This window comes from Fusarium keratoplasticum, chromosome 3, assembly GCF_025433545.1.
Source record: "Fusarium keratoplasticum isolate Fu6.1 chromosome 3, whole genome shotgun sequence".
In the NCBI taxonomy this organism is placed as follows: Eukaryota; Fungi; Ascomycota; class Sordariomycetes; order Hypocreales; family Nectriaceae; genus Fusarium; species Fusarium keratoplasticum.
In genome coordinates this window covers 4,300,984-4,325,416 of record NC_070531.1, presented here as the reverse complement: position 1 = coordinate 4,325,416, position 24,433 = coordinate 4,300,984, and the positions used below count along the sequence as shown (strand labels likewise).

General features: G+C 50.5%; 9 protein-coding genes across 9 annotated transcripts; 5 read left to right on the top strand and 4 right to left on the bottom strand.

Annotated features, from left to right (window-relative positions):
- Positions 1-615: 615 nt before the first annotated feature.
- NCS57_00464500 (uncharacterized protein) lies at positions 616-1,416 on the top strand (the record flags this gene model as incomplete). The annotated part of the gene is made up of 1 exon (XM_053054600.1): positions 616-1,416. One exon carries the CDS (start codon positions 616-618, stop codon positions 1,414-1,416), a length of 801 nt encoding a protein of 266 aa, XP_052916760.1.
- A 1,345-nt stretch (positions 1,417-2,761) lies between these two features.
- Positions 2,762-3,436, top strand: NCS57_00464400 (uncharacterized protein; the record flags this gene model as incomplete). Its single annotated transcript, XM_053054599.1, has 1 exon — positions 2,762-3,436. The coding sequence occupies one exon, from the start codon at positions 2,762-2,764 to the stop codon at positions 3,434-3,436; it is 675 nt and encodes a 224-aa protein (XP_052916759.1).
- A 431-nt stretch (positions 3,437-3,867) lies between these two features.
- Positions 3,868-5,973, bottom strand: NCS57_00464300 (MFS domain-containing protein; the record flags this gene model as incomplete). Its single annotated transcript, XM_053054598.1, has 7 exons — positions 3,868-4,262; positions 4,315-4,489; positions 4,664-4,752; positions 4,825-5,255; positions 5,304-5,452; positions 5,509-5,738; positions 5,787-5,973. The coding sequence occupies 7 exons, from the start codon at positions 5,971-5,973 to the stop codon at positions 3,868-3,870; spliced, it is 1,656 nt and encodes a 551-aa protein (XP_052916758.1).
- Positions 5,974-7,439: 1,466 nt separating this feature from the next.
- Positions 7,440-9,701, top strand: NCS57_00464200 (Zn(2)-C6 fungal-type domain-containing protein; the record flags this gene model as incomplete). Its single annotated transcript, XM_053054597.1, has 6 exons — positions 7,440-7,488; positions 7,555-7,569; positions 7,623-7,772; positions 7,821-8,401; positions 8,465-8,777; positions 8,824-9,701. The coding sequence occupies 6 exons, from the start codon at positions 7,440-7,442 to the stop codon at positions 9,699-9,701; spliced, it is 1,986 nt and encodes a 661-aa protein (XP_052916757.1).
- A 119-nt stretch (positions 9,702-9,820) lies between these two features.
- On the bottom strand, positions 9,821-11,323 carry NCS57_00464100 (Pyr-redox-2 domain-containing protein; the record flags this gene model as incomplete). Its single annotated transcript, XM_053054596.1, has 7 exons — positions 11,261-11,323; positions 11,161-11,205; positions 11,064-11,111; positions 10,547-11,016; positions 10,081-10,498; positions 9,960-10,033; positions 9,821-9,902 (listed from the first exon to the last, which is right to left on the bottom strand). Exons 1-7 carry the CDS (start codon positions 11,312-11,314, stop codon positions 9,821-9,823), a joined length of 1,191 nt encoding a protein of 396 aa, XP_052916756.1. The 5' UTR covers positions 11,315-11,323.
- Positions 11,324-12,004: 681 nt separating this feature from the next.
- NCS57_00464000 (uncharacterized protein) lies at positions 12,005-13,037 on the bottom strand (the record flags this gene model as incomplete). The annotated part of the gene is made up of 4 exons (XM_053054595.1): positions 12,005-12,174; positions 12,221-12,443; positions 12,495-12,956; positions 13,005-13,037. The coding sequence occupies 4 exons, from the start codon at positions 13,035-13,037 to the stop codon at positions 12,005-12,007; spliced, it is 888 nt and encodes a 295-aa protein (XP_052916755.1).
- A 691-nt stretch (positions 13,038-13,728) lies between these two features.
- Positions 13,729-15,740, top strand: NCS57_00463900 (Zn(2)-C6 fungal-type domain-containing protein; the record flags this gene model as incomplete). The annotated part of the gene is made up of 6 exons (XM_053054594.1): positions 13,729-13,889; positions 13,983-14,203; positions 14,256-14,310; positions 14,358-14,577; positions 14,628-14,767; positions 14,816-15,740. Exons 1-6 carry the CDS (start codon positions 13,753-13,755, stop codon positions 15,738-15,740), a joined length of 1,698 nt encoding a protein of 565 aa, XP_052916754.1. The 5' UTR covers positions 13,729-13,752.
- A 767-nt stretch (positions 15,741-16,507) lies between these two features.
- Positions 16,508-17,479, bottom strand: NCS57_00463800 (Methyltransf-33 domain-containing protein; the record flags this gene model as incomplete). Its single annotated transcript, XM_053054593.1, has 1 exon — positions 16,508-17,479. The coding sequence occupies one exon, from the start codon at positions 17,477-17,479 to the stop codon at positions 16,508-16,510; it is 972 nt and encodes a 323-aa protein (XP_052916753.1).
- A 2,522-nt stretch (positions 17,480-20,001) lies between these two features.
- NCS57_00463700 (GMC-OxRdtase-N domain-containing protein) lies at positions 20,002-21,981 on the top strand (the record flags this gene model as incomplete). The annotated part of the gene is made up of 4 exons (XM_053054592.1): positions 20,002-20,062; positions 20,110-20,453; positions 20,506-21,326; positions 21,372-21,981. 4 exons carry the CDS (start codon positions 20,002-20,004, stop codon positions 21,979-21,981), a joined length of 1,836 nt encoding a protein of 611 aa, XP_052916752.1.
- Positions 21,982-24,433: the final 2,452 nt, after the last annotated feature.

Here is a 24,433-nt window from a genome sequence, read left to right as displayed (position 1 = left end):
TCCTCGCCTTCCCGTCTTCATCTCTTCACCGTCATCTTTACCCCTCACCTCTCAAACTCCATCGCAGCTCTCTCGCGATCACCAAAGCACCACCACCAGCGCTTCGCAGGCGCAACAGCCTGATTATCGGATCGAGCCCAGCCTTTGAGGTTATCTCGCGGCTCTGTTCCCTTCATTTTTTCTCTGGGCGGTCGCACCCAGCTGCATCCACAGCCAGACTCTCTGAGAAGCTGGAGAGGTTCCTCCTCTTGCCTCGTCTTTGGTATACCCATCGCTTTCTCTCGCCTTCTCCATCTACCTACTGAAGGATTGATAGCGCCTGAAGCTTTGCACCCCTTAAGCCATCCTACTTCACGACATCTCGCCCAACATCTTATTGAGCACGAGCATTTCTCGCTCGTCACAACTCCGGTATGCTTCCTTAGGTCTTATTTCTTTCCACCAACATACACCTACCGAGAGAAACCGTTAGTCACGCGCGTTACACTCCTGACCTCACGACAGATCACCCAGCCCAATTCCCAGTTTCAGGTATGCTCACGTCTGCCTTCGCCGTCTCCAAGTCCCTTCCCCTAAGCCATGGCTATAGCTCACGCATTTGAAGCCTTCACCACCATGCCTAGACAATTTCCAGTCACTTCCACCCAGCCAGAACGAGAAGCCATGTGGCCGGAAAAGATGCGCCGACGATTGGCATGGCTCCGTGATATCGGCGTGATGGGCAAGGTCCATATCGATGTGCAGCCCGACGGACTGCCTGGATTTCACGGCATGCCTCAAGAGGAGATGGACAGCTTTCTCCCTGCAGTAACGGGTCCTGTGTTGGTGGCACGCGCACTAAGAGATCCGAGAAATCATCCCTTGATGGGCGGGCCGATCACCATCCTCAAGGGCATAGACCCCGATACGCATGTGGCTTGGAGACACGCTCTACATCAGCTGGTGGCGCTCTGTACTTCCGACACAAAAGCAACATCTGAGGACGTCACGGCCATCTTGAGAGACGCCAGGAAAAGCTACCTGGCTGATTGGGATGAACTCACCTATTTTCTCGACACAGCGAAGCAAGACTACCGGCACGTTTTGAATCCAGAAGAGCCAGTGAGAGCGTGGCTAGCTCAATGCGTGGCTCGCATGTTTGGAGTCCAGACTCCTTCAGAACCCGATGTGAATTGGTGGGCGACAGCGCGAGAGCATGTCGAATTGGGGAACGACGAGAGATTTTTCGGCTTGACTGACCTTGCTTGGCGACGATTGCTTGAGGCGGTCCCGCACTTCGAGAGAGATGGCCATCACAAGAAGGCAAAGATAGCGGCCGAAAAGGTCATCGACCTCGTTGACGAGTTTTTCCAACGTGAGAAGAACATGCCGATCTGCGACCTGATGGACAACGCCGTGTTTGAGGATGACCCTTGATGCCTGACTTGATCCCAAGGTTATAGGATATCCTTGGCTTGTATGGCAGCCTCTCAATGGCCCTGGAAGCCCATCAATGGGTGGAAGATGGAAACGGTTAAGGACAAAGTGAGTGGAACTTAAAGCGTGAGACAGGGGAGATCAAAAGGGCAGTGGTCTTGCAAGAAACATGCCGAATATGGATTGTTTTGGACGTCACAATACGGCTGGGTAACGGTTTTTCTTAAATAGCATCTGCCAGTTTAGCTATTCCATTCAACGAGGTGCGACATTCGTTCTTATCCCAGACTTTTTTGTGTAGGAAACTAAGTTGTTGATGGTGTACAAGCAGAGTTTTTTTTTTTTTGGATCAAACAGATAACACACCTCCCTTTCTTCAAATAGCATCCAGTATGCCTACGATGGACTCCAGTTAGAATGCGTTGAGCCATTGACCTCTTTTCATTCATAGCAGTACTGACTCCAGGATCTCCGTTTTAGTATCAATGAGACCATCATTCGATATCTCGGGATGCAGGACGCTGATTGGGTTCCCCTGGGAGAACTTGATGACTCGTCTAGCTACCCAGTCCAACCATCTCTCGTCTCGAACCAGTTCTGAGTGTAATGTTCGCGTTTGCCCGATATGTACATTTACTGTTTCACCTTTTCATATTCCCTCTGATTCTATGGATCCTAAGTCTTCCTTAAATCCCAAATTCTCTGGTCATTTAAACCCTCTCCTCTCCTTCTCTGGCTTCATCTTCCTCCTTCACCTTCTCAACTCTGTCGTACCCCTATTACGACATCTCAGCATCATCACCAGCGCTCTAGGGCCGCTGAAAGATCAAGGCTCTGGATATATTCAGCCTTCACAGGTAATTTGCTTCCTTTTTTTGTTTAATCCCTCTCAAGGCCCTTGCACCATGCCTCCTTGAAGGTCAAGCTTTCAGAGGTGCCCAGGAGGTTCCCCACCCTGGCCTCCAAGGCTGACCTTCTCCTTGCCCCGTCTCTGGGGCAGCGTCACCTTCTCAAGCCTCCCATGTATGCCTACTTCCCATTGTCTATCATTAGGCTACACATCTAGGGCCTTGCGCCGCACAAGTCAGTCTCCATAACAGCACTCGCCCAGCACCTGCTTTCTGCACCTGTTGTTGCCCCTGTATGGCTCCTTTGGTGTTTTCTTCCTCGTTCAAGGCTCATTTACTAATAATCGGCATAGGTTAGACACACTTCGTCTCCCATCAGACCCATTAGGAGCCAAGCTCAACACCCACTCCAGGTATGTTCAAGGCTTCCTTCACTAAACTTAAGGCCCCTCTTCTAGTCTATAGTCACAGCTAACGCGATCATAGCCCTTGCCATCATGTCTGGGGCTTCCTCCACTACCCCTCAGGGGCCTCCAGGCTTCGGTAATCACCCTGCTGTGTCCCGAGCATGGCTAAAGCGCATGGTTACCATCCTAGAGACCCGAGGCCAGCTCTCACATGTGGCCTGGAAAAGGGCCTTGGACGAATTTCGAAAGCTCCTTCTCCTTCCCCAAGATCCTTCTGCGTTTGCTCCTCTACACATTTTGAGCGTGGCCAAGAAGGCTTGCGATGAGGATTTCGAGCATTTCGGAGATTTCATCCACCAAGCGGAGGCAAACCCGATGCTCCTTGTGAACAGGCAGCGTCCAGTCAGTGCTTGGTCAGCCCAATGCATGGCGCGTATGGTTGGTTTCGAAGCCGGCCACGAAGACGACAGCGAGTGGTGGATGACAAGTGGCATGATGGTTTGGATTGAGAACCTCGACGACGATGTTTACTTTCGCATTCATTACACCCGGCGTCGATTCCTTCAAGCCCACGAGCTTTGCTACTCGCTGGGCGACATTGAAAAGGGGCGCGAAGTTGCTTGCAAGGGCCTTCATCACATGAAGGCCTTTGTGCATCTACACCAGAATGGGCGGGTGCTTGCGCAGGTCGGGAACCACATTGGAGAGCTTCAAAAGTTGATTCGAGACAAGGGTCTTGGAGGGTGTTTGCCCCCATTTTATTAGCAACCCTGTCGCGGATCAAGTCCATGAGCCTTCGGAAGGGGATATTGCAGGTTATAATGGGGTTAAAACTGTTGAATGAGGGGAAGGAACGCGAATGATGAGGTATCTGGTTGGCCATGGTATGTGGACTGAGATTAACGCCCTTCTCCCCATAGCCCGCCCGTCTAAGATACGTGAGAACAAATCATCTTTATACTGGCCTTGCTGTATTTCATCACGTTCAAATCAGAGCCGGTCTCCTTGGGCATTTTCAAAGCGAAGTCGCACGCAAATCGTATGGTAAGTGTCAGCGAAGCAATAATGGCGGGGAGTGGATTTGCGAGCAGCAGAAACCACTCCGCTGAAATAGTAAATAGATGTTGATATTGATCCTGCTATGTATGGAGAGCATTTAAATGATCAAGATCAAGTCTGAAGAGTATATGGCCCATCTAGGAGCTGGACGCAGCCTCGGCACCAGCAGTGGTGTACTTGGGGTCAGACCAAACCTCCTGCTGGATACGAACACGAATGGCCTCCTCCTCAACAATGTGGTTGTCTCCAAAAAGCTCAGAGATCTGCTCAAGAGACTTTCCAGAAGTTTCAGGTACAAGGAAGAAAGAGAAGATGGCGGCGAGGGTACAGAAAACTCCGAAGAACAGATAAGTTCCCCAACCGATCTTGATGACCATCTCGGGGACGACAACGCCAATGATGAAGTTTGCAAGCCAAATCATGGAAGTAGCTGCACCGACACCCTTGGCTCGCTTGGAACTGGGGAAGACCTCGGCGGGAAGGGTCCAGGCGAGAGGGCCGTAGGAGCAAGCGTAGCAGAGAACATATGTGTCTAGAGATGTTGTTAATGGACTGTTCAATCCCAGTCTTCTTAGGCAACTTACAGATCAGAGCAACTCCAAACCAGCCCATTCCCTGGTTGCTATCCCATTTGTTGTTGAACTTGCCAACGACACCAGCCATGATGATGTGGGGGACAGCCATGGCGATACCACCGTAGATGGCCAGCTTCCGGCGGCCAACCTTGTCGAGATAGAGGAAGGTAGGGATTCCGGCAACCTATAGGAAATGGTTTGTTAGTCAATGAAGAGTGACGGACGGCGCTCTTGTTGTTCTCTTCTACGAGTTGAGATCCAGGGACACGCGATTGGTCACCTGGCTCCCGACGTCTCACCAAGTTGATGCACACAGACACTTAGAACCATAAGAGGCGGACCAGGGAATTCTACTTACCAATTGGCAGATATTGACCATTCCCGAAAGGATCAGAGCCATGTTATCGTCCTGACCAAGCGCCTTGAAAAAGGTGGGCGCGTAGTATACTAAACCCGTCAGTTTGCATTCAACTCAAAGCTCAACTCCTCAGGAGTCGTCTAAATAGCTTCAAAACTCACCGAAAGCATTAATTCCAGAAAACTGCTGAAAAAATGGAATTCCAAGAGCGATAATAGTACGCTTAAGGTACTTAGGACGGAAGAGATCGATCCACTGGAGGATCTCAAGCTTGAACTTGTTGTTGGTGGGATGATCCTTGGCGATGACTTCCTCCTGAAAGCGGACTTCGCAGACGATGCCCTTCCACTCGGCTTGGACTCGATCGTCGGTGGTGGGGACACGGCGGAGCTTCGAAAGGGCGGTGAGACTGTCGTTGTCGCGGCCACGCATGGCGAGCCATCGAGGGCTGAATGGGAAGAAGTGGATTCCGAGACCGACGCAGAGGGCAGGGACCATCTGGAGACCGAAGGGCAGTCGGAAAGCAAGCTCTCCGGACAGTTCCTTGGTGGCGTATGTGATCCAATATGCGATGATAGCGCCAATAACAATGCTGTTGATACTGTTAACTTGCTCTCAATAATCGGGCTGAGATACTTACCTAATAGCCTCGAGAACAAGCAGAGATCCTCGCAAGTTAGGAGGCGCAATCTCGGAAATGTACAGAGGGGCTCCCATGGCAAGTTGACCAACACCGATACCTCCAATCGTTCGACCGGCGACGAGGGTTCCGTAATTGTGAGAGGCAGTCTATCAAGCGATCAGCCAAATTCTCTTCCGTCATTCTCATTCCACGGTTATCCTACCTGAATGATAGCTCCGACGACAAAGAAGCCAGTGGCCACCGTGAGAGACCACTTTCGAGAGATTCGATCCGCAAGATATGGGAGGAACAGACACCCTATGAAGGCACCCAGTTCCAACATTCCGGTCATAAATCCGACGTTGAAGCCATATCCAGGATGTCCAGGGGCAGTTTCGGGGAAGGACTTGTGGAACTGCTCCATTACCAGAATGATGCTGATGACACCCTGGTCTGGAACATGTTAGAATTTTATGCTAAAGTTTTAGGGAAGGAACCTACCGTATCCAAAGGAGAAACCTCCAAAGGAAGCCAGAGCTGCTGCTCCGAGGACGTAGGGTGAGCGGACGATACCAGCGAGGCCATTGTCATCGTAAGAGATGATCTCTCCCGCCTGAGCAGCGATATCGGTCTCTTCGATATGGCTCTCAGTGGGCCGTGAGTGGCTAAGGGACTCTTTGGTCTCCATGTCTAACAAGGAACAAGATGTGAATGTTGAAGTAGGATCAGACTGAAGCAGTGGAGATGCAGGATGCAGATCTTCAAAACTGACAGAGAAGTCGAAGCATTTAATACTTTTCGGCTTGAATATAGTCACTCCATGTTTTAAGAGTCGAAAACATGGGGAGCCTTGCAGCAGGTGACGCCACCCAAGACGAGCACATGGAGAAGGGGCCTCTCCGCATCCCCATGGGGAGGACTTGACTAGCGTGCATTTCAAGGTCTGTTCACACTTGAAGCCGTCCGATTGGACGTTGACGAGAATCCTAGTCAGTCTCGCCACAAGCGTCAAGGCCTAACAACGGTGCTAGTCGTTTCTGGAAATATTTCGGCGAAAATGTGACCGAACAGGTAATGTTTCGCCGGCTCTCCAACACCGCTTTCCAAGGCCAAAACTGAGACCGCATCGCGAATTGACAACACCACTTTGCAAGTAATTATCTGTGATTTTGTCGTCTCAAAATGTCCAAGTCGCCGAGCTTTGAGCGAAGCAGGGATAGACTCAAGGTGAGGAGAGTCATAGTTCGCTGAGAAGACCGGAGAGCCCGGCGAAAGAGGCCCAAGAGAAGCACATTGTCCGGATGAACTGGGATTATCACCAACAACAAAGTTAGGAGACATTGACGTAATCTCATGCAAGCCAATGCCTTTCTTTTATACTGGCCATGTTAAGCAACACGCAATATTGCCTTGATAGCGAACCGTTGGGGTCTTGACCACCTCCCCCCAGCATGTCCGCAGCTCTCAGGTATTGCTACGGTCATAGAAATCTCCAGGGTAATCACATTGATGAAGTCACCAGTGCGGGCGCGACGGTATCTTGTTTTGTTCCTGTTCCAAACTGTCGGGCACGGGGGTTGGAGAATCCGCACTCCGCAAAGCCGTTCATGAGACGCCAATAGAACGGAAGCAAATTACCAAGACTAGCCAAATCACGAGGCCGTTGGCAAGCTGCAGTCTCTTCGAGAAACGGCATCGAAGGATAATCACAGCCAACGCCACAGCCAATGTTAAGCACCCACCAAGAAGTCAGCCCTTCTCGGCGCAGTGGATACACGAGTCAGCTCTCCAAGTGTTCCCCCTGGGGTAATATCAACCCCAGACTCGGTAGAAACCCGCGGGCGACGTTTCCTTTTAGGTCCAGACAAGTAGAACTCCAATCCAACCAGGATGACAATCTCCTCCCCCGTCTGGGGATCCCGGATCCCTGGAGAAGGCTTGCATCTCGTCGTGATGGCGTCGTGCGGGGAAGTCAAAGAAAAGGGTGTGGGGTGACAACATGGTTAGTGCTGCCCAAAGGTCCAGGGCTTTGCCACCCTTGCCCGCCCTCGGGCTGCTCACCGGCGTTTCCTTCAAAGACGAGACATCTTCCCCTTGTCAAGAACAATCTCGGCGAAATCCTTCCTCTTTCGCTCGAAAATCGTGACATCTGTCATGGCTCCGCAACCCCGCACGCGAACCGTTCCCTGCGACAAATGTCGAGGTTTGGATGATTCCTCCTTTCAATCCACAGAACAACAATGAGCTAATAAGACCGACGTCATTGTAGAGAAGCATCTGAAATGTACGTTTCTGCAGCAGCTGTCGAGTCGAGAAGTCTCTGCTGACGCGCTGCAGGCGACGGCGAGACTCCGTGCGGAAATTGCAAAAAGGCGTCTGCCAACTGCGTTCGCGCCAACAAAAAGTTTCGCGTCAAGAGGTTGATTACCACGCAGAATAGCTTCAAATTTGACCCGAACCAGACGTGGATACGCACTGGAAATCAAGGTACACTCATCTCTTATCTTGAGTTGGTTGATGGCTGACAATCGATAGAACAACAGGAACCCTTCGCCATCATTGACGAATCCGATATCACAACGAATCGATCCACGCAGGAGCCTTCTTCGGTGAGGGATGAACCTCAAGAAGGGTACCTGAACTTTGCCGCCTCCATCCTGCAGTCTTTCTCTCGAGATGAACAAGTCAGAGCTGACGACTCGCTTCGGAATCAACCACTTGAACCCAGACCGACGACGGCCACCCGATCAGAGAGTAACCTTGAGACGTCCAGCATCGGCGACGATACAGCCCTTAGAAAGCACCCAAGTCTGACACCCTCCTCAACCTATGACGTCACATCTGTTCTTGCATACTCGGAGCCAATATCAACACGTACACCATTGTTTCCCACGGCATGGCAACATTCTCCCGACGCGGCTTCCCACGGCCCATCTCCGTCGAATACAGAGTCTCCATACAGTGATAGACATCTTCACTACGGCGCGTCATCTAGCTCTGCCACAGGGCACAGAGTTCGAAGGATAACAGAACTCGCCGGAGGCAGCGATGTGCAACACACGAGCATTGAGGAGGCATGCTTGGTCCGTTGCTTCGTGAAGAAGCTAGGAAGGGCTGTGAGTCTCCCCAGCACCATACTTTACCCATGGCTCAGAAACTTGTGCTAATACTCTTGACAGTTCGACACGAGCGACAGAGACCACCACTATTGTTCTGTTCTTCCCATCCGTGCTATGCACAGTCCCCTTCTTCTGAACGCAATCTGCACAGCAGCTGCCAGATACCTTACCCGAATATGGTCTCTCAAAGACCCCCATGCAGTCATCGAATACGATGGAGTTCCTCTCCCTAATCTTACTATGGAATCAGCAATTCACTATCACAACAAATGCATCTCGCACCTTATGGATGTCTCTGCAGACCCCACCAACACATGCAGTGATGATGCCCTGACTGCAATTACCATCCTCCGATATCACGAGCAGGTCGACAGTAGGCCTCTAATATCCTCCCTTTGCATCTTTTCTAACAAACCTAGCCCACTTCACCGGCACCGACAACGAAACCTTTTCTATCGCCGTCCAAGCCGTCTTTCAAGCAGCCCAGGACGAAACCCACGGACTCCTAACCATTATTCTTCAACCCCCACGCGGTTCTGATGTTTACGCCACATCCCTTTCTTCTCTACGATACTCAGCCTGTCTCATCGCCCTCCGACAAGAAATCTGGGGCGTCCTGATTTATCGTCGACCCTTCAGACTCCCAATCTTTGCCGTCACGGACTATGCCAACTTTGACGACACCATGGCTGCTGACGACTATGACTGGACAAATCGCATCATTATATGGTGCGCCCATGTGCTCAAGTATTGCTTCCCTGGGGATACGGATGTAGAGACCATAGAGGATACGCGATCTCGTACTCAGCAGTGGGAAGCGCTGAAAACCTTTCAACGCAACTGGGATGAGCATACACCACCCCACTTTGCGCCTCTCTATTACCAAGAACGCAACCCAGCAGAAGGTCGATATTTTCCTACGATATGGCTAGCCAGTCAATGTCAAGTCATGGCTCAGCAACACGTAGAACTAGCCCGCATCGTCCTCGCAGTCCACGACTCCAAGCTTCAACTCGGCATCGGCGGAAGGGCAGCACATAAAGCACTCGAAAAGCTACTGCGAGATTCCACCCGAAAGATATGTGGTCTAGCAATGTCCAATCAGCAATATCAGGAGGCCATGGTAACCAGCGCGGTGGGGATATCAATGTGCGGTGAATATTTCCGGAACCCTAGGGAACAGGCCGCGATTGTTGAACTCATGTCTATTTTGGAACGGAAACATGCCTGGCCGACGAACACTGTACTTGGCTCACTTCAGGAGGCATGGGAGTCATATAGCAATCACGATGCGTGACTGCTTCGCAGTTACTGAAAACCTGAACCTTTATTCATCCAGTCTTTTGGAAGTCTAGGTCTATGAAAGTGATTACGCTTTTCCAACAACCTCCAACCCCCAGTTCCAAGATTCTCCTATCACAGATGATATTCACTGGGCTGCTTGACCTTGATACCTCGTCTCTCCCACACACTCGTAATGCTCATATCCTCAGCACCACTAGGAACAGTCAGTTAGTACATTGGCATGCCAAAATCTGTTCCATAGAGGACTTACTCATCCTTCATATTGATTGATGGCTCCGTCTGGCCATTCGCCACATCCGGGTTTCGGAAAATCATGTTCTTCGTCTACGCAACAGTCAGCTCCGCAGTCAGCTTTGCAGCATTGTTCTTACCAATCCAAGAGTGAGGTGGATGGCGGGAGGCGCAACCGTAATCTTCTCGATAGGCTCCTTTCCTTGGATCATAGCCGCGATGTTCTCAGCAACAACGCGGGCCTGCGCCATGCCAGGTCGAGCAGCCTTGTGGGCCTTGGTATCGGCGATATCACCACAGGCATAGAGGTTAGAGTAGTTGGGATCGTTGAATTGCAACGTCGGTCGGATGTTGATGAATCCATTCGCCTTGTTGAGAATCTGGTGATCTGGTGAGGGTTCCAGTGTCTCGAGGAATTGGTTGTTGGGAATTTGTCCAGTTGCGGGGATGATGAGATCTGCTGGGATCTTGCGGCCGTCCTTCAACTCCACCTCGAGAGTCTCGCCTTCAATTGGGAAGCCTCCGGGAGGGACCACAGCACGTGAGCCGGTCACCAAGCTATTTTTCGTCAGTTCTGAACAGAGGTCAAGTGTGAGTGCCACTTACTTGACTCCAAGCTCCTCGAACCTGGTCCTGATAGTCGCATCCATCTTCTCATGGTACAGCGGCATCAGACGATCCCGTGAGTGAACCAACGTTACATTCTTTTCCGGATACACTTGCTTCAGGTCGCTAGCCATCTGCACACCAACAGCTCCACCACCGACAATGACGATTCTGTTGGCGTTCTTGACACGCTGCTGATACGCCTTGAAGTAGTCGATGGACAATTGCTTCTCATCATCCTGCATGGTACCCGGCGCAGGCAACCTCGTTCCAGTAGCAACAACAGCATAATCAAATGGCAGCTCAGTGGACCCTTGCCAAGGACGATCAAGCACCACACGGTCCTTGTACAGCTCCAGGACTCGTGCTCTCACGACAGCATGCTGAGAGGAGTTTGGAAGCGAAGCAAAGGACCCAGAGTAGGGGATAAAGGCCTTGTGCTCGTGACTGGACACGATTGCGAAGCGCGGCTGCGGCGGTGTTAGAGTCGGTGTGGAAACGTACCATTATGACTTACAAAAGCAAAGAGGTGATGGAAATGACTGTGCGGCTCCACCAAGAGGACCTGAGAGGTGTCAGCTGTTTGTTTGAATATGTCTCAGCGGGTGAATTACTCTGTGGGTGATGGGTAGAAGGGTTGCTAATTCTTTGACGGCGGCCTGAAATTGTTAGCACCTAGTTCAGTAAGTAATTTTCTTGTTGTGCAAGTCTCACCAAGCCAACATATGAGCCGCCAATAACGACAACATTCTTAAGAGGACCAGTCATTTCGTAAGGTATAAAGATGCGTTGCGAGGTATGACGAGTCAGATATCCCAGGAAAAGTGCACAGCCGGGGCACACGATATTTATAACGACTCACAAGTCATGTACCTACTTCGGATACTCCGAGCGGCAGTCGTCGTGGCGGCTTGCGTTATCAATCTAATCTCCACCCGGATATACGGATCTATAGACGGATATTCGGAAAGCCGATGGCAGACCGAGGTCGGCTTTTGGCACGGCTTTTGTAGGCCGGAGAATTCAAGTTGTATCAAGTCTATGAATATTATATATCATGAGAGTGTTTTTAAATGATTGAGGTTCTATCAAGGTGAAGAAGGATAAACGATCAAGACAACGAGGCTCTTGGTGATGAGGAATTGGAAACTTTGCACGAGTTGTGTTTTGGTATGGATAAATCTTCTCCCATTGCAGCAACAACCACAACTCAAGTATCACAGACAGTCAAATGGAGAAAAGACTATAGTCAATGAAATCAACTACTATATGGCAACTATGTTCTGATATATTGATAAGATAACTCAGAAGATTGTAATCCAAGATAGCAATCCTCTAGGTCTAGGGTAGCCCTCGGTTCAACACGGACACGGCGCGCATAATTCCGCCCGACCCGACACGACACGAATAACCCGAAATGGACCGGGGGCGGAAACCTCCGTTCCGAACCGGAGCTTCTCACAACCCCTTAACTCCGACCTTGAGCAACCACGGGTCGGCGTCAATTTGAGACCGGAGCTCACCGGAGGCGAGATCGTTGACGTCCCAGGTTGACCAGACGAAGCGGCCGTGGAGGAATTGGGCTTCGGGAGATGCGGCCCAGACTGCGAAGCCGCCGGGGATGTTTGCTGGCAAGGTCAGTGCATGAAGTGAGAGTGGAGGTTGGCCACGTACAGTCTGTCCAGGGGAGGGTCTCTTCAGTGTATCCTGACTTTTGCGCAGCCTCTGTAAATACAATAGAAGGATGGAATGAAATAACTCGCAACTTTTCCTCAGGAGTGTCTCGTGCAATTTGTTGAAGAGCGCAAGTGAAGGAATTCTTTGTCAATTGGTATCCAGGCATTTGAGAGGCGCTGTCCCAACGATGAATATCCTGAGTCGAAACAAAAATAAGGAACTAAAGCCAAGTTAGAAAATGTCTTTCCCAAGAGGTCTTGAGCCTTCTTACCTTTTGGCTTGAATGCTGAGGCTGCTTATAGAACCGCTCCACAATGTAAAGGGGAATATGGATATTGTTCTCGAAATCTTCCCAAAGTCTATCGGCTCCTTGTTCAAGAATTGGCTGCATAGCTGGGATTCCAACAGCGTTCAAAACAAGAATATCAATAGTAGCCTGTTCCTTCTCAAGGTTATCCCATAGCTGCTGGACCTGGTCTCTAACGTGTACATCACACACACGCCCAGTCACAGCAGTGTTTGGGTGGGCCTCGTTGAGCTTGGACACAGCATCATTGAGAACATCAGCACGACGGCCAAGAAGTATGACACTGGAGGCCCCAGCGACACAATAGTTGCGTGCAATGGCATGACCAATACCCGTAGAGCCGCCACAGACGAGCACGGTCCTTCCAGCTTGGGACAGCTCTGGGCGTTGAGGTGAGATCGCCTCGTAAGGCTTGTCGTGGACACGCTAGGATGTTCAGCAGTAGTTTAGGAGCAGCTGATAGGCTGGACATACAACAGAGACACCGTTGATGGTTGCAGTCGACATGTTGGTGGTTTTGAGTCGTTGAAATTGGATAGTTTCGCACTTGGTTCTTAAGAAGCTTGAAGATAGAAGCTGATGATTTATTCAAAAACTCAAGGCCATTCCTTCAGTATATATACTCTTTCCATGTCATCTTGCTCCTTGTCGACTCTTGATAACTTGGACTTAGTCAGCTCCTTCGTCTCAAGAACAAGGTTGCACTGAGCGTATATTCGTCCCAGATTGGCATAGTCTGCGATGATCCTTTGTCTCGCTACGGATATAGTAATCGATTAGCGCTGATTTTGCGGGGGCGGGAATGGATATCGCAAGGATATTAGTCAAACGGGGCCATGTCAAGACGAGTGGAAACCAGTTCTACTGCTACACCATGGTTCAATACCCAATAAAACATGCCCATAGTGGCAGAGGTCATGAACAAAGACTCAAGACAAAGGTTTATCCCAATAGCCCAGATGATTGAGGGTATATCTTGCTTGTTAGGTCTGCGTTCAACTGGAATGTTTTAAAAGCAAATCACTATACACCGAAGTCACTTCCACTCAATAACACACACAAACCAGGCCAAAGCTACCTGCAAGGGTGCCGCGGCAAGTTCCACCATATCTGGATCCTTATACCCATCACACCAAGACCAGCGAATCTCGCCTTGTGGCGTGTCCTTGTTCTTCAATCCTCCCATCCATGCATACCGAAAATCATCAGCTGTGGATTAAAAATGCCGACCCAAATCGACCACGACCAACAGCCCGCTGCTGCCCAGTCAAGGAGCCGGAAGCAGCATACCCGTAGCCGTACAGGATGTCTTACCTGCAGGAAGCGCCACAGGCGATGTGACGAGCGTCGACCCGTCTGGTCAGTTCCCCATCTTTCCTCTTCGGGACGAATAGACGCCATCACGCACACCTTTTCTGTGCGACCCAACAAACCAGGCTGACGAATCTCCAGCGAGAACTGTGCCGCTGCAGATAGGCAGTGCGAGTATCCCCTGCCCAACCTTCCTCTTCGGGAGCGTAGAAAGACGAACCTACCCGGGGAGCAGGAGCCTTGGGCTCCGGCAGCCGAGTTGGCGGTGGTACCCTTGCCCCGCCCGACCCGGCCTGTTGGGCCGTGTTTATCCCAACAGCCGATCTATATGCCGTTCAGGTCGAATGAGCTCTTTAGCTACTGTGAGTGCTGTTCATCCAATGAAGTGCCGATCGCCTCTCTGACCAACGGCAGTCTATGAACTCGAGGACCCTGTGGATATCACCCCTCGAGATAAACGCCAAGGCTTGTGAGGCAATTCATCCCCACTGACTCGTTCGGTTACTGATCGACCAGGCTGAATTCTGTTATGCAAAGCCCCGATGCGCTACGCAACACAATGCTCATTGCTGGCCTCCACTACGGGTGGAAGGCCGGTCGATTGCAGATATTCGAGTCCACCCTGCTGTTCCACAAGATCGAGACTATGCGATTGGTCAATTGGCTTCTTGTGCAATCGGAACCGACAGCGTACCATTTGTGTATCAGACACATTGCTACTTTGTGTTTGACCGAAGTGAGTTGACTTGCACTGCCCCATGATGAACAGGGTACTGACAATGATAGTGCGCCTTTGGCAATGTTTTGGTAGCAGAAACTCATCTCAACGGCCTCATGAGATACATGGACTTTCACAAGCCTCCAGACTCTCCATATGCAGATGACGAAAGCGTAGAAGAAGAACTAGCAAACCGCTACGTAATTCTGTAAGTACTATCTTGTGGTTCTATGTATCACCTCTGACTAGAGTACAGCACATACAACTTCATTTACGGATTCAAAAGCCGTCTCAGAGATATCCTACACGAGGATGATCGCGTCCCTCCAGACACGAAGCCCGATCCTAAAAGACCTGACCCCGACACAGTCCAGGAGCTCATGCATTCATGGCACAAGGACGAATTCCGAGGTTTGGACATAAGACTCAAGGCCATGAAGATGGTCCCGTATTTCTTTAATCAGCTACCGCCAGATGCTAAGCTTTCGGATATTGATGGTACACCCATGTTGGAATGCTTGACAAGAATTACTGAGACGTCTGGCTTCAAACGGAATTCGGCTCGCGAGGCTATTCAGCAGAATATGTGGCTTGAAGGTGCCGTCACCAGACTCTTGCTCGCCTTGGTAGGATGCCACATCGAGTCTCTGTCTGGAGATCAAACCGGAGGTTTGAAGAAAAAGAAGGGATCACGGCTGGTGACTTCATGGTCAGGCATGTGTTCTGCCTCTGGTCTTTACCTGCACGCAGTTCTCGGCATCTGGAACGCCGGAGAACTCATCGAATCACGAATGCACAGACGGGTTCTCTACCTCGTCAAGCAAGACTTGGAACGCTACCGACCGCAAAAGAGGGATCGAAGGGCTTCGGATCTCTGGCTATGGAAGGCTTACGTCTGTGCATTCAGTCTGGCAAGACACTTGCAACTCGACGACGACCAAGGTCTCTTGATTCCGCTGCAAAGAATTTTTGCCGAGTTAATTGCGGAGTGGAGTTACATGACGGAGGTCACGGATTGGACAGAGGCAAGGAATGCGTTATCCAGGATTGTATGGCCCGAGTCTTTTTACTTGGAGGATATGTGTCGGTCGCTTTGGTATGGGAGTGTTTCCTCCGGAAGTGTTTTCTCAGGGAGCGTTTTCTCAGGGAGTGTTTCCCCAGTGAGTCTTTCTTCAGTTTGAGACGATAGCATCGTGGGCGTTGTTGAGGCTTTGTCCCAAAGGAGCCATTGTGCAGGGAAGAGAGGTCTTTGTTTACGGCTAAACAAAATGTTCACTCATTCTATGTTCACTTGACAGAGCACTCGTCTGGACACTTCTTCAGAATGACAAAAGTGTTCCAAGAATACAAAACAAACTCAGAACACACCAGTCTCCGTGATGGAACCCATGTAGCTATTTGGGATGGCAGACCGTTGTCCGTCCTCCAGCCTCAGCCAAGTTTCCAAATCTTTCGTCCTCCGAGCCCCATCCGACTTTACGTTGGAGGGAGAGACATTTCTCTACTTCTCCTGACTATTTCGTTAGTAAATGTATCTAATTGTTAGTCAAGGCACCATCTTGAGTTTCGGATTTATTCAGTTAGTCATTTCAGGTCATCACATTGCAATTTTCAGAGGTCATTTATTGAACAAGACATTTTTTAAAGGGTCTAATAACCCTATTTATTTATCTACCTAACTACCTATCCCTTACTTTAGCAGGGAAATCCTACAGGTCCGGGCCCGGACACCTGTGTTGTTGTTCGCAAAAGTCTATAGGCTGTGCCTAGACATCAATATCCTATCCCAACCGGTTTTTTTTTTATTTTTGGTTTTCCTCCATTTTCTTTTTGCTTTTTACATTTTTTGCTGTCACGGCCGGCCTTTATCTAGCTCATGACGGGGTGATTGATTGGAAACCGTCGTCTCCAAGGGGGGGTGAGGGGGGGTTGACTCAGTCTAAAGAACTTACTGAGGGCCAATAATGTACTGGCACATACCGGAGTTCTTGGCCTTGCCAAGAGTCTTGACAGTGAGACCCTCCTTCTTGGTAATCTCGTGGATCTCAGCCTCGCCACGCTTCCAAGACGGGAACATCTTGTAAGACGTACCGGCGGAGATTTTGTAGTTTCCGAACTTGTCGCAGACCATGTCCTTCAGGGCGGTGACCTTGAAGAAATGCATGGACTTGTCCATGTTGGACTCGTAGGTCCAAGAGGACTTCGCATCAGCCACGATCCCAGCATGATCCTGGATACCCTCCAGGTAGCGAACGAAGAAAGCATCGTACTCCTTTGTCTGGTACGACGACTGGGAACTGTGGCTCTCAGTAGCAGAAGGAGCGTCCTGCCCAACGATCAGTCGGTCAGAACCCGCCAAATGGCGACGGAATTCAGCGCAACGATCTACGCACATTTCGTCAGGGGCATTGTAGAAGATGCTTCCAAGGGACAGAAAAAGTCGCCCCTGGGGAATCTGATGGAAAAAGCGGTCGCCCTGCTGGAAGGATCCCCAGAGGCCGACACACTTGATGGTAGGAAAAACCTTCTTGACATTGTCAATGTGGCGGATGAGAGAGGCCTCAGACAGATCGAGCGGCACATAAGTGCACTCCTTGTCCTGCGAGATAAACTCTCGAACATAGGGCTCAAACTTAAAGGAGTCTGCAGCCCCCAGATCAATGATACAAGTCCCCGAGGGAAGCCGATCAACGACCTGCTTAGCGGTCATTTGGATGATACTAAGCTCATCCGAGGTCTGGTAAGAGCGATTAGCAATTGCACACCACTTTTCCATACCCTTGATGTAAGCGAGTTCCTTCGGGAACCACTCCGTACCGGCAATGGCGGCGGGAAGATGACTGGCAAAAGCCGTATCAACGTTGCTGCCACCAATGTCGAGGACCTGGCGGTCAGCGGGATTCCAAAGAGGAGAAGACATGTTGTCGTTGGCGTCGGAATAAAGCGTGGTGTTGGTGGTGAAAGTCGTGGTTGCGGTTGGGGTGTTGCTTGCTTCGTAGCCGAGAGGGTGAAGGTGAGGGTGCGGGTGATGAGAAAAAGAAAAGTCTGTCTTAAGGAGGGGATTCTGAGTTTATATAGTTGTTGGAAATCATTCACTTTGATGTAGACGACACGATGATGTTCCTGTGAACATAGGATGTTTGAAGAGTTCCATGTAGTTCCGAGTGTTTTCGCGCGTGTTCAGCAAGTGTTCTGGAGTGTGAGAGTATCTGTGATGAGGCATTGGCATATTGATACTGAGAGTAAATTGTACCTTCGCGTTCAATGCTTGATGGGACAATGAAAATTGGATGGGACAGTCTCTGTCAGGGTTGAGTACAATGAACGGGGAGGAACAGCCAATGGCCAGAGAACGGGTCCGAGGACAACTCCAGGACAGGTATTGAAGGTGTGAACCAGACAATTGAATACTGTCTGAACGCTTAGGAATTTGTGAATGTGTTTCTTTGAATTCGCAAAGGAGTGAACTGGCATTGAACACGCGAGCCGTGGGGGCCAGGACTTGCTGGTATCACTACCTGAACACGTTCATACATACTGACCAATCCAAGGTTTGAACTAGAACTTTGCGGAACGTTCATATTCTGGTCTGAACATGGATAAATCTGTGAAAACATACGAATGAAGTGCTTGAGGTGTTATCTGGTATCAAGTCTGATGTCAATATTGTGTTGTAAGTTACCTCGTTTCCCACTCTATCTGACACCCTGTGTCTTCACAAAGAGACATGGGTCAATAACAATTTTCTTGTAGAAAATCAGCATGAGCATGCTCTGGAGATATGGGCTTTCCTTTTTTTCCATCTTCATTAGTGTCTGCAATAATGAGTCCACAAGAGATGGACTTTCCTTGATCGTGAACCTTGGAGATGATCAACTTGGCCTTGTGACCGTTAAATAATTGATGACCAACGTCACTCAGGCAAAGGATTTCTTATGCTCTGATAACTTGATCGTATAAACCTGAGTTTAACCACTGTTTCCTCACTATATTTTGGTGTCTTTAACGCGCTGCGTAGAACCCGCAGCTTCCTGATTGATGGGGGATAATTGTTTCCAACAAGAGCCACCCTGGGAAGCGCCATAGAGGGGCAAGTTATCTCACACATCGAAAGGGCTGCAGGAATAGATTTCTTGTTCTATTTTGCTCATCACTGGGCCACCTCAGTGCAGCTGTCATACTCGCAAAATGATTATCGCTTCTGGTGCTACGTTGAACAATGAAGCTGGTAGGCCTTGGCCATGGCGCCCGGAAGAGGAGTCGTGCAAGGCTTTCTTGGCGATAAAGAAACTTGACTTGTGGCACGTATTGAAAGGTTCACCGCATACTCACCCCTTGGACAACGTCTTTGTCCCCCATTCATTGCGCAGCTCAGACCCGCAAGAGTACAGTCCGTGGATCGGATCGGATCAGGGTCTGTGGGAAGGCCTAGAACTCTGAAAAGTTGGTGCTCAGATCCTCGACGTGTCTTCTCCTGCCTAATGGATCTTTGAGCGCCGGTTGTGTTGACCAACCATGTTATGCAGATTGTCTCAGATCCTGCATGTTCCGCCCCAACCCCTCATCTTGTGCCCGAATCTGACATATCAGGTGGACGCTCCTTCATGATCAATGGTTCCTGTTCAGGGGACTAGTTAGGCGCTGATGGCGTTCTTGGGGCGACATTCTACGGCATACGTGAGATGCGACCAAGTTCAGAGGCTAGAGAGGCAACGCAACAGGTGCCACTGGTGTACAGCACTGCAAGAACTGAGGACTCGGGAAATCGTTGCGGGGACAGCTTGACTGTCTCACATGGGCGCAAAGTGCCTTGCATTGATTCGTCAGAAATGCATCGTGGTGGAAGATCGCATGTGCCTCAATTTGCGACCGCCTGAGTCACTTGCTGACTTGAGGGGGTAGGTAGCTGCATTTGCTCGCTCGGATGAGCAGCCAGAGGGCTTCTATTCAGCGACTGCGCAAGTAGGTTGCCTCCGCGAGAACTGGGATTTACCGTGATTCTTGCAAGTGGTAGAGGGCGAACAGTCCACAGGGTCCCGAACTGAAATAAGACATTCAGGGTCTACTTATCGCCGTGATAGTGGAGCTGCTGCGGTCCGTATGCACTTGCTTTGTCTAGTTCTGATTAACATCCACTCATTCAAACAGACCGAGGCTATTTTCCATCACATGGGCTGTTTCTGCAGGCGAGTATGAGCCGGGACGGTGGTACTCATCCTCCGGATGTGCGACGTGACCGAGGGAATTTGTGTGACCCCAGTTGAAAGATCTGAGTGTACGTGATACGGAAGGACCGCCCGGCATGAGAAGCGGGGGCCAAACATGCATGAAGCTGTGATTAACATGCAGGGAAGCGGCGGATGTATTTAAGGGAGGAAAGAGACCCTGACCAGGCTCCGACAGAGTAGAGGTTATCGCCCTTGAGCACCTCCAACAGCAACCATGGGTCTGTATACGAAGCTTGCTGACGATATCGATGAAGTCGATGTCATCATCGCCGGAGGTGAGATACTCCTCTATTCAAATGATCGAGATACTGATCTCTGAAAGGCGGAACCGCCGCCTGCGTCGTGGCTGGACGTCTAGCAGAAGCCGACCCAAACCTCTCGATCCTCGTCATCGAAGGAGGCCCGGACAACCGAGGCATCCAGAACATCGAGAATCCCGTCTTCTATCCTGATCATTTGCTACCCACTAGCAAGGCAACCATCTTCTACAAAGCAAACAAGGCAGAACAGCTAGCCGGCCGAGAATGCATTGTTCCCTCAGGCGGCGTGCTGGGTGGAGGTTCATCCATCAATTTCCTCATGTACACCCGCGCCCAACGATCTGACTTTGACTCGTGGAACACGCCCGGATGGTCGGGAGATGAAATGCTTCCATTCTTGAAGAAGGTAACTATTGCCTCAAGTTATTCACGATAGTCCTGCTGCTGACACTCCCGAGTTCGAGACGTACCACGGCAAAGGCAACCCAGAGCTTCACGGGTTCGACGGTCCAATCCACGTCAGCGACGGCACCTTTCGCAACACAAAAGTCGAAGACGACGTCCTCCAGGCTGCGGCGGCCGTTGGATGGCCCGAGATCAAGGACCTCCAGGACCTGGACAGCAACAATGGCTTCGAGCGCTGGTTGCGTTACATCTCGCCCGATGGCAAACGACAGGACACTGCAAGGAAGTATCTGCATGACAAGCTCGAAGGGAACAAGTACTCAAACCTTCACATTCTCGTCGAGTCAAAGGTTGTTCGAGTCTTGCTGGATGACCAGAAGCGAGCTATTGGTGTTGAATACACCCCCAATCCGTCGTTCCAACTCCAACTTGCTGCCACCCAACATCCGAAGCGCACCGTCAAGGCTCGCAAGCTAGTGGTTGTCTCATGCGGTGCCTGTGGCACACCCTCTGTCCTCGAGAGATCAGGTGTCGGTGACCCCAAGATCCTCAAGAGAGCGGGCATCCCTGTTCTTGTCGATCTGCCTGGCGTAGGCTACGAATATGAGGATCACAACATCATCCTCTACCCGTACAGGACAGGTCTTGAGTCACACGAGACTGCTGATTGGATCTTCAGAGATTCAGAACAACGACAAGCGCTAGTTGACTCAAACCATCCACAGATTGGTTGGAACACAGTCGAACTCTCATCCAAGTTGCGACCTACCGAGGCCCAGGTCGATGAGCTTGGACCCGAGTTCCGAGCTGCGTGGAACAAAGACTTCAAGCATGTTCCAAACCGTCCACTGATGCTTACGGCTGTCATTTCCGCGTACGTTGATTGAACAATGAACAAGGATAGGCTAACAAGTGACAGTTTCTATGGCGATCTTGCAACTGTTCCCATGGGACAATACATGACCATCGCCAACTACACTGCGTATCCCTACTCTCGAGGGCATCTCCACATCACTGGGCCTGAGATTACTGATCCGCTTGACTTCAACGTGGGTTTCCTCACAGACAAGGGTGACATTGATCTCAAGAAGCAACTGTGGGCTTATAAAAGATCCCGTGAGATTATGCGACGAACCGAATTATATCGCGGCGAGATTCCTGCTGGCCATCCAACCTTTCCTCCTGGATCTAAGGCGGTTTGTGTCGATCTAAGCGAGAGATTGGAAAATGTCAAGGACATAGAGTATTCTGCAGAAGATGATAAGGCCATCGAGCAGTTCATCCGCGAGCGGGTTGAAACAACATGGCACTCGATCGGCACAGCCAAGATGGCCCCTCGTGAGAGGTTTGGTGTCGTGGACAAGGACTTGAACGTCTGGGGGACAAAGGGTCTCAAGCTCGCTGACTTGAGCATTCCGCCGATGAACGTCGGAGCGAACACGAACAACACGGCTATCGTGATCGGTGAGAAGGCTGCGGATATCATCATCAAGGAGCTAGGGCTTGGCAGCAAGGGAGCAAAATTGTAGGCTAGCAGCCGAGGGATTTCTTACGCAAAAGTTCTATTGTTGGCATGACATAGGTCAGTTGAGATTTCACTCTGAGCGCGCTTACTCCCGTCTTGATTGGGGCCATTGTTTTTCACACTGTTCAACCCGGCTGAGTTACAGGACCAACATGTTGGCCCAGCGCATCCAAAACCACCGTACTTTCCCCCACTCTGTGGAAATTCGTAGATAAAAAATGGCTGACTACAAGCTGAAAAGATTGCACTTTGTTAGGCTTTTCAGGCCCCAGGCCTCGGTGGCTGGGCTTGGCCCACGATGTCACAGGTTCTCACTGGTCAGTTACGCCCATCCGGATACTGGGCGACACACATTTCAGCTCAGCGGTGGAGCCTGAGACCCATCATAGAGCGGTCAGCAGTTATTTCAACCCCCAAGACTCTGTAATAAGAAATCAGGCTGGCGATTATGCGTCGGCGGTCTCGGGTGTCGCCCAACGTTGTTGCACGAGATAGCTTATTGTCCCTCTTGAGGGACGCCTGCCTACCGTTACGTTCTGCTCGAGTTGTATGCCATTGGCCAGAAGCTGGGCTATCCTCCCGATGACGGAATGGTGAAAGACTCATAAGAACCTCCCTCTCCGTCGTCCATGGTTATTCATGCTCCTTTCCACCACAGACAGCAGAACACGCCGCAAGACGCCGCCGCTACTCCGACAAGTTCTTTCTCCATCCATGTCGATAAGATTTGTGTTTCTGAGTCTCCTGCAGTTATGCTGGGCTCAAATACCCAACAGTGACGTGGGGCAATACCCGAGCGGTGTTGTAACGCTGATTGCTGCCAGTTGGATGTTCTTCAGGAACAGCACATCCACTCTGTATGGTATGCTTCCTCAATACTGGCTGGTACCTGGTCTTCAAACGGCGAAGAAACAGTTCCGTGATGGCTTCGGGCACGTGGAATGTTGTCAGAAGAACTGCTACCACGGGGACCAAACCGACATTATCAACAAAGCTGAGGAGCTCCAACAGAAGTTCGCCGGCATCAACCTCGAGGACGCCAGCAAGCAGATTGTCGAGTCAGGATGTTGGAGCTTTTCCACCTTGGTTCACGCAAGTGACGAAGATGTTAGACGGGGGAGCGAGTTGTTCCTTAGGAGTAAAGATCAGAAGAATACGGAACAACAGTGGCTATCAGACTTTCGTTCCTGGGAAAGAGATGTGAACTCCGCGGCAAAGAGGTTCTGGGTTTCCGGCGACATCTCAACTATCTCCGACCTTTTAAATCACCACGTTGCCATCAAAACTTTCGATGCAATCAGCGTCAGAGTCGGGAGTCGACGAAGAACGATGAACCTCAAAAACGTTAAATGCCTTCTTACTCATTCTGTTGCTGCAGATGCAGCTCGAGAAGCCAAACGATGCATCGTCTTCGAAGCCATGCTTATCTCGATCTGGGCCGGCGTTGCTTCAATCAATGACCAAAGTACGACGACTGCACACAACAATTCTGCGACGCAATGGGCCAACCCAGTTCTTGTATCAGCTTCCACCCCGAAACTACAAGCAGTAACACCACCAGCAGGCTCTAGACTAGCCTATGAGCCTATTGAGGCCCACGGTCTATGGGTTTACATGGTTTCAATGACCGCTGCTCGCGTCACAATCAGTGCTGCTACAACTCTGGGTAGCTCAGGCAGTCTATGGCTTGCTGTGTTCGTGGGCTTGTATCTGACCAACCCTTCTGCCGCCGGTTCCTTTGGTCGGGAGAAGGACGATGCACGCGCAGACTGCGGTCTAATAAGCGGAGAAGGTTTCTACATGAACTTTAGGCGGGAGACGATGCCTGCGCACGTCAATCTGCATGAAAGTCTGGAGAGCGTGTCTATTGCGCTCTCGGTGGTCTTTTCCATCGTCGTTAGGCTTTTGAAACTACGGCTAAGGACTCTCCTCGGCTACGGCGATTGGGTCCCTTCTGCGCCATGGCAAATGGTTCCAGGCATACTCCTTTCCATATGGGGCAGTTTGACCTATGCCGCTGAGCTGATTGGAAACTTGGACAGGAAGTCACCTGAATCGAGGGACCCGGTGTTTATTTACTACAAGGCCTTTATCCTTGTTTCTTCTGTTGCTTGTGTCTGCCTGGGCGTAGCGAGTGTGACGACTGCATACAATGGTTCCCTGCTTTCGACAAGTTTGAGATGGGTAACGTATGGAGTTGCCGAGTTTCACAGTTGGCATGTCTGTATTTACTACTTCCAGATTGACAAGGTAGACGGGCCGGACATGTGGTTTGCCTCTACCCCGACTTTGGCTGCGACTTGGGGAGCGGTACTTTTAGCGGTGGCATCTGACTTGGGAGAGTCATTATTATAGAGTAGTTCTACCAGGGAAGACTTGTTGCCATTTCCTTGCTTGCCATACATGAGGTGTTTGGTATCTTTTCATAGAGCGGTGGTTCGGGCGTATTTACAGGC